The sequence below is a fragment of the Paramisgurnus dabryanus genome, chromosome 15 (genome assembly GCF_030506205.2).
Source record: "Paramisgurnus dabryanus chromosome 15, PD_genome_1.1, whole genome shotgun sequence".
Lineage (NCBI taxonomy): Eukaryota > Metazoa > Chordata > Actinopteri > Cypriniformes > Cobitidae > Paramisgurnus > Paramisgurnus dabryanus.
Window position 1 is genome coordinate 13245193 of NC_133351.1, and position 9104 is coordinate 13254296.

The 9104-nt window shown below is 37.6% G+C and overlaps 1 protein-coding gene across 1 annotated transcript; it reads left to right on the plus strand.

Annotated features, from left to right (window-relative positions):
• Nucleotides 1–109: 109 nt before the first annotated feature.
• slc35a5 (solute carrier family 35 member A5) lies at nt 110–4864 on the plus strand. The gene is made up of 7 exons (XM_065251883.2): nt 110–504; nt 1470–1632; nt 1736–1834; nt 1928–2046; nt 2146–2213; nt 2293–3067; nt 3436–4864. The coding sequence occupies exons 2-7, from the start codon at nt 1485–1487 to the stop codon at nt 3502–3504; spliced, it is 1278 nt and encodes a 425-aa protein (XP_065107955.1). The 5' UTR covers nt 110–504; nt 1470–1484; the 3' UTR covers nt 3505–4864.
• The last annotated feature ends 4240 nt before the right edge of the window (nt 4865–9104 follow it).

Consider the following 9104-nt stretch of genomic DNA (forward strand, 5'->3'; position numbering starts at 1 on the left):
GCTCCTCCCTCCCGCACGCAATGGGTTGTGGGCAATATTAGCCTTTAGAGTGTGCATTGATCCAAAGAGTATATACTCTTTGATTGATCTGCACTTCGAATTCTAACCGGAAATAGTCATAGACAGTAAAAGAAACCATCCGGGTATCTTTGGGATACTCATTTCAACATACTACGATTTGGGACGTACTAATTCTAGTTTCGAATACTATTTAGGACGGATATTATGCGAATTGGGACTCAGCAGCAGTGTCAGCAATTCATCCGTCAGAATCGTCGGCAATCCTCCTTCTTTTTGAGTCCGACGTGCTATTTCGGCTGTGGGTCCTGCGTCATCAACCCGAAACCTATGCCCAAAACTAAAGTTCGATTTGTGAACCGGCTCGACCGGTTTCTTTCTGAGAACCGGTTCAAAAGAACGATTCGTTCAAGAACCTAACATCACTATCACAGAGATGCGGAAGCGGTGGACGGATTGTATAGTCGAGTGAGCACATATGGACAGGTAAATAAACAAACCACTAAACATTGCTTTATTAGCCATATCATCACATTGACGTTATAAAATATGTATTGTGAACATAGCAGAGAGGGAAGCTGGTAGATGTTACCTTCTTTTACATTCAACATTTAAAAATATATTGCAGAATGTGTAGTAAATGTGATCAACCACCCCAAACTGTCAATATGTAAGATAGAATGTAAACATACAGTTATGCGTTAGTTTTCTATTTATTTTAGATGCCCTATTAATGTTTCAATATTTAACGTGTAAATACAGTATATCTATTCAGTGTTTCCCATACATTGATTTATTTGTGGTGGCCCACCACAGAATCAACACTGGCCCCCACAAATAGAATATTCATGATTCCCATTTCCATTTTTATTTCACCATTTAAAACAGCTAAATTCGGCTTAAAATATAATTTGATATATAATACAGATCAAATACAGATCAAAGAGTAGAAGTGAAACATATTTCAGGTGCCAACCCTAGATCAAACTCAAACACAACGTGATGACGTCACATATATGCTAATAAGCAGGTGACGTCATCACCACCACAGTCGCCTCAAAATCCTGTGGGAAACACTGCTATTTCTATGAGTCATTCATTTTGAGGTTTCCTGTCTAATTTAGATAAACAATATATGCTGTAAGTGCATTCAAAGCAATGTCATTTCCTACTTATGACATCACGTTCGTGTACTTTTTCATCCGAACTGTCTGTACAGTTTTAGCCACAATAGTAATAATTTTTATCTCTGCTCAGTATTAGTTAGTCACATTCTTCTGAATGTCATGAAAACAAATCATTAGACATTATAGTGTACTTTGCCTATGAATTGGTATTTTAGTGAATGTGGTGCATTACAACTTACCTGTTTTATTATAAGAAATGTGTTGTTATTTATTGTACTGTCATTGACTGTATATGATCTTGTTTTTTTCTATGACTGATTCCAGATTGTGTTCTTCATAATGGCTCCCTCCTCTTCTTCTTGCCATCGTTGCAGTCCTTGCTGCCGACTATGCTCCAGATCTTCAGTGTACACTTTGGCTTTGGGCCTGGGTTTCATCACCTTGGGAACTAGTCGCATCATATTACTAAAATTTTCAACCAATGAAGGTATTATGTCGCAGCATAACAAAATCATGGACAGAAACTGGTGTATTGATACAGTTTCTTGCTGCTGATAGTTTATCACTTTATTGTTTACTTATACTTGCAGAGAACAAATATGACTATCAACCTGTATCTGTGAATTTAATGGCAGAGGCCATTAAACTAGTATTTTGTTTAGTAATGTCAGTACGGGTGGTCATTCGAGGTGAGCCAGCTTGAACTTTTAGTCTCAAAATACCATATTAAACATACATTCTAGTTACATTAAAAAGTGCTTTGAAATATTTCTGTTTTGCAGATGGCCGCTCTTATAAAGATTTGGGATCTTTTCTCAGTTACCTGAAATGGTCTGTTCCGGCATTCCTGTACTTCCTTGACAACCTTATAATCTTTTATGTGATGACCTACTTGCAACCTGTATGATATACGCATTAATTCTTTATGTCAGAAATACTTTTTTGAGTAGTTTGAAGTAATGAAATGTACTAATCCCACTTTTTCTAATGTTTTTAATAGGCAATGGCAGTATTATTTTCCAATATTATCATTTTTACTACAGCCATTCTTTTCAGAGTCGTTTTAAAGTAAGTGCTGACATGAAACTATCTATTTTCCAATCAATTTCAAATCAGTATTGTTGACTATGCATACTTTGACCTGCAGGAGGCGCCTGTCTTGGGTGCAGTGGGCATCTTTGGTCATTCTGTTCCTGTCCATTGTTTCCTTGACCACTGGCAATGGTGACCAGAACGCCATTGCCGTACACGGCATCCACCCGGACCACATTTCCAACTCCTCCAACAGTTGCCTGACATACGTCCACCCTAAACATCCTAACCAAAATTCATCAGTATGGATGGAAAGCTTGCCACGTAAGCTATGGGACAGCCAGCTTATCCAGAAGCTCAACAGCTTTGGTCTGGGCTATATCCTACTGATGATGCAGTGCTTCATCTCTGCACTGGCCAACATCTACAACGAGAAGATCCTCAAGGAGGGCGAGCAGCTGATGGAAAGCATTTTTATCCAGAACAGCAAGCTGTATGTTTTCGGTGTGATCTTCAACAGCCTCACGCTCATCCTTCATTCTGAGTACCGTGACCTAACGGTACACTGCGGCCTCTTCTACGGTCACAACATCTTTTCCATCGCGCTGGTCTTCGTAACTGCCGCCCTTGGCTTGTCAGTGGCATTCATCCTGAAGTTTCGCGATAACATGTTTCACGTGCTGACCGGTCAGATCACCACAGTGATCATCACGGCGCTCTCTCTCTTCCTCTTTGACTTTAAGCCATCAATGGATTTTTTCCTCCAGGCGCCTGTTGTTTTGCTAGCAATCTTTATCTATCACAGCAGCAAATTGAAGGATCCAGAGTACATTTTGCAACAGGAGCGATTCAGAGTCATCAATGGTGAAGTCTTTGAGAGGTCGAGAGGGGTAAGGGCCTTAAGTGTATTAACACTTTGCAGTTTGCTTTGATGTATTATCAAAACTATTATCTGATTTAATAAGGTGGGGTAAGAAACCTGACTACCTTTAATGAAAACACAATTGGGAATAGCAAAGCCCTGCCTTGTATAATTGCATTATTTAGATTAAATCAAATAAATGGTGCGAGAAATGACTTCAATAGCATGGTTGAGCTTTGTAATAAAGGATTTTGTGTTGTTGCATACTATAATTATGTCCTAAAGCTCTTTTTTTTAATAAGCTACAGAGTTCCAATTAACTTTGTTATTTGTTTAACAAAATACAGTGCTTTGACTCCTACATAAATGCTTATTATACCGTTCATTTTTTTTTAGGATGGAGAAGAGTTGGAGAGACTAACCAAGGACCACACAGACAGTGAATCTGAGGAAGAGTCTTTATAAGTCTGTTATTAAAGCGTAACTAAACCCCTGGTCAGAGCCTGACTCCACCCACTGGCAATATTTGAAAAATGCAAGCAAAGTGGGCAGACCCCATCGAAGATAGAGGGGACGAACTAAGTGTGTGGTGAGATCGTAACAAGGGCTTGGAGCTTGAACCTGCTTACATCATGAGGCATTTTTTTGACCCAACATCCAATAGAAAAATTCAACTGCAGTAGCCACCGTTCAACCTGAAGAGGGCAGCACGCAGACGTTTTTACACCATATATTGTAGTATTGAAACACTTTATATCCAAATGTCAAAAAACTTACTAAAATCAATGAACAGCACTAATAAAGCATCATTCTTACAGATCATTAACTTGAAAAAGTTGGTTTAGGGTTTAGTAACTCTTTAATTCATATCTGTACATAATGTAAATAATCTGAAATCAGCCTATATATGTATATATATGTATATATATATATATATGTATTCGGCTCCATAAATTTTTGGGGAACAAAGATGTGGTATTGCTTTCACTACATTATATTTGGACTGTGCTGTGTTGCTTTGTTTAAAAAAGGACATGAAGTGACAATGTAAGCAGGTATTAAGGTAACACCTGATTTTATTTGTAATTATTAATGTATTAAAGTAATATACTTACATTTTAATGTGAGTATACTTCTCTAATGGGAAAATGTGCAATTGTGTATGTTGTGCCATAGTCAGTGTATATGTTTTGGTTCTTGACATAGGACCTTAAAAATCTGGGTAACACTTTATTGAAGGGGTGTTCATAAGACTGACATGACACCTTCATAACATGAAGGAGATTTTATGCACATTTATGACAACTGTCATTGAGGGCCCTATCTTGCACCCAGCGCAATTGACTTTGTCAGTGACGCATGTATCATTCGTATTTTGCACTGGCGCACAGCGGGTTTTTCCCTCCACAGACGCACGTCGGCAAACTAGGGAATGAACTTGCGCTCCCTGGGCGGTTCAGCGCAAAAAAGGAGGCGTGTTGCGGCACAAACCATCCCTGATGCTATTTTGCAGTTTCAAAAAACAATTGCGCAACTGACAAAAAAAACTAGTCTAAAGTCAGTGGCGTGTTGCGTGTGGTTCATTATGCTATTTTAAGGGCGCGTGCTTGACCATGTATAGCGTGCACAACGCGCACACACTTTGCTTATCTAATCTACACAGATGCAACAGTTATTTTTGCAAATCATAAATTGTTACAATAAAAAATATTAACACATGAGATAAGGGGAATCATAGTGGTGAGCATTGTGGTGATAGTTTTTAATTATTGTGTGGCTGCGTTAAAAAATTCTCATGCAAATAACGATTAAAATATTTTCATAAGTTTGTTGTGTGGCTGTATTACGTTTATTTTATGTAAATAATAATTAAAATGTTTTCATAAGAAACCTTAATGTATATGAACTTGACTTGCAAGTTTACTTTGGGGTTGGACCTTGCTTGCGTTTCTTGGGTCGGATTTCAAAGCCCCCAGGGTGGACGCAGCAATGTCCTCTGCTGGCGTCAGGTGCTGTGTAGAGGCAGATCCACCTCCCGTTACACGGCGTGCCCGATTTATGCTGGCAAGCTTGTGATTCATCCGTCTCCTGACATCATTGTATCGCTTGGCGCAACCATGGGGATGCCAGCTGATGAGACAATTGTGGCTATTTCCTCTCACGCCTGTTTAGCTTTGGGCGGTTTCTCCTATCCCCATACAAAACAACTTCTCTGTCTTTGACTGCTCTTACAAGAACGTGGGTCTCCTCGGCTGTAAACCGCTCCTGGCGTGCGCCTGTTAAATCCGTCATAATAATAGCAACCCGCCATGGAACTTGCGCCCTTGCGTTTAAAGGGAATGTTGAATAGCGTTCTGATTGGTTTATTTGACGTTACGCCCAAACCACACCTATGAATAATAAACCTACTTCAGACCAACCCCTTATTGATTTGCGCCTGGCGCAAGAGTTATTTCTCCCGCCTGGAAAATAGCAGCAGCACCCAAGATCCGCCCACAAACTCACTTGCGCTCTGCGCTTCGCACTTGCGTTTCAGATCGTTAAAATAGGGCCCTAAGTGTCTTTCGTTTAATTATGTAATTTTTAATGCAGACATGACAATGTTTGAGTCTTTGTCATGACAACTTGACATTACCAAGACAACATAACTGACCACTTTTTACCAGTGATAAAAACTGAATTTGTTATTTATTTATTTACCTTTATTTAACCAGGAGGTCCCATTGAGATTCAGAATCTCTTTTACAAGAGAGACCTGGCCAAGGTAGCAGCCAAATCACAACAAATGCATACATAACAAACACCAAATTACATTTTCACACTATAAAAGTACAAAATATTCAAATATATAAATATATAAAATACAATGAGACTATTAAGAGAAACAAGAACATGTCTCCATCACAATACTCTTTACAGTTTTAGTTTTAAATTCATTTATGGACACAAGGGTTTCTAACTTTAGCTCTTTTTGCAGATTATTCCACCCCCAAGGTGCTAGATAAGAAAAAGCAGTTCTTCCCAATTCCGTGGCAACTTGTGGCACATTAAAAAGCAACCACTTTGAAGAGCGTAGCTGGTAGGTACCAGAGCAGACAGAGAGAAGGTTACAAAGGTACAGTGGAAATTTGCCAAGTATAGCTTTATAAATAAATATATACCAGTGCTGTTGTCTACGAAGTTTAAGTGAAGTCCAACCAACTAAATCATAAAGAATGCAGTGATGGGTAAGAGACTTTGTATTTGTTATGAATCGTAGAGATGCATGGTAAGCTGAATCAACATGACGCAAGATGGAAAATGCAGCATGCATATACAAAATATCTCCATAGTCAATTACTGGCAGAAAAGTAGCTTCAACAAGTTTCTTCTTAGCACTAAAAGTAAAGCAAGATTTGTTTCTGTAATAGAAGCCGAGCTTGACTTTAAGTTTCTTAAGCAGTAATGTGTTCATTGAAGGAAAGCTTATCATCTATCCATATCCCCAAATATTTGTATGAAGACACTCTCTCAATTGATTTTCCATCATTAAAATGTCATTAAGTGGTAATACTCTATCAAATAGTTTTATAACAGCGTCATAAATATTCCTCAGTTTGTAATGTTTCCTCCATGTGTTTAAGAAATAAAATCAACCATCCACTAATAATAATTCCATATTGCTGGAAAAACAGTTAGTTACATTAAATTAATGAAATTTTTGATGTTTTTTTTTCTTCTATGTCAGGAAATTTCAGAACCCTCTGTGTAAGGAAGAACAAGTTCTGTTAGTTGTCAGATTGTTTTATGTATTGTGCACACAAATAAAGTTAATCTTTTGACGTGGCATTTTGTTAAGGTTTTTATAACTATTTGACATAGATTTAACACTTAGTGACATTTAAATGACAGTTTAATTTAATGTTAACCCATAAGTTGTTTCTTAAGTTTAATAATTATTCTGCTATGTCATGTTTATGACAAATTTATGACAAGTTATGATATACAGGTTTATGTCAAGTAATGTTGTATTTGATATCCCGCCTGTATTCCCTTAAATACCCCGCCTCAATATAATTCAGCAATTCATTATCCGCATCACTCTGCAAATGTACATCCAGATAAACCAAACCAACACTGCAAAATGATTGACTTTATCTCACCTCTCAATTGAGTGCGTTGCTAGGTATTTAGTAACCTTGGGCGGTGTCCGGGCCGGGCTCAGCTGGATCCGGCTCTGGGGCGCTGGTCTATGATTTGTCCAAAAGCAAACTATCTCGTTTCAATAAATAAACTCACTCAGAGACTTATTTAAAAGAAAGTTTACGAATCGCCATAGACAGATGGCTTTGGTTTAATGAACAAATTTTTTCATAACAAACAATATTAGCTACAGAAATAAAATACGAGTAGTCTTCACCACGAGGAACGGCCCATATCTAACTGTGCCTCCCACATTTATAGGGCTCAAACCCCCCATGATGACACCAGGGGACTTTCAGCCTCTTTCCTAATTCGGACACAAATCCGTTCACTTCTCTTTTTAGTTATGCCCAGAATTCCTTTCTTAAGCAAGCAAAATATCATGACATGACGCAACCACAAAACACATACTATCATATAAAAAGAAAAATCAACTTAATTCCTTCTAGAACAGATTTGTTACCTTTTCTCTCTAATAAGGAAAACATATACTAATATCTGTGACCACCCTATAGAATAGGTGGCCTTCGTTCCTGGTCCTTAATTATTTCGATCATTACTGTTGTAGTTTTGATGAACTCTTCTTTGGTTATGTGGGCATTCCTGACATCTTCTCTTTTGCTACTCCTTCTTTGCCTGTTTCCTTCTGTAAACCTTGATTAATTAAATCATTGGGATTAACTTTAATTCACTGAGGCATGTATATTGCATTTCATCTCTTTGGTCATATGCCCCCTCTGACACCAACGCTTGTACTTCCACTTCCTCTTTTCCCAACAAGTGGTCTCACGCTATATCTTGCAAAAACCCGTGAAACTTTGGTTGACTAGTAGATTGCACCTAATATCTTTGGTTCATATGGCACGTCTGACACAACACCCTCTCTTGCAATCATACTATCAACCCCTTCAGTTGTATTTCAATTTATTCTTTCATACACTTTTAAATTTTCATCAATGCATACATCAAATACGTTTCACTTGTTCTTTTCCAATATGGCTTCCCGGTACTTCTTTGCTTATAATTAGCCATTGAGCTTTCATTTCTATGATATTCATGGTTCGATCCATGGCCACAAAGATCTTTATGAGTCTCAGAAAAGCTAACACCTTTTCGATCTCTTCTATGTGTAGTTTAGGCCAACCGAGAAACCGTCTTGAGTGTTTTTCCGACTGGGTTGTCAGCGCCTCCCAAATCCCGCGACCATTTGTCACACATACCCGAACTCTCAAGGGTTGCCATTCTCATAATATCTTGTACCTTTAGCCCTTTTTTCTTTTCTTATACCTCATTGTTCCAAATTATATTCTTGTTCCTACACAATTTCATAATTCTTTGGAAAACAAACGTATTTTCAGTAGTACATTTTGTTATTCGCTTTGGCTTAACACTAGCAGCTTAATTGGGTATTATTCACTTTTCCCCAATCTCTTATGTTGGTCTGTTTTAGTCATATTTAATTTTTCCAAAATCATACATACATATACCTTCATCGATTTAAACATTCATGTTCTTATGACTGATTGTCCCATAATACATACAAATAAACAAAATGAAAAAAACAAAAATTTGTTCACTTCTTGATTAATTATAACAGCCTGGTTTACATTCCTTAGTTTTCTTCTTAAATCGATCCCATCTGCTCATTAATATCAAAATTGCTAATAGAACAATGTTTCCGTTGTTCATAAAAAATCCTAACACGAAAATTCCCATAGTCATAGTTCCTATAATGATCCAGAGGCTTGCATATTCTTTGTATCTTGATATCATTACCCCTGCAGGACTTAGTGTCTCAATTATCATTAATCCAGTTCACACCAGTACATTCCTCAACCTTGAATATTTTCCATGTTACATCTATAGCAAATTTACACAAACTT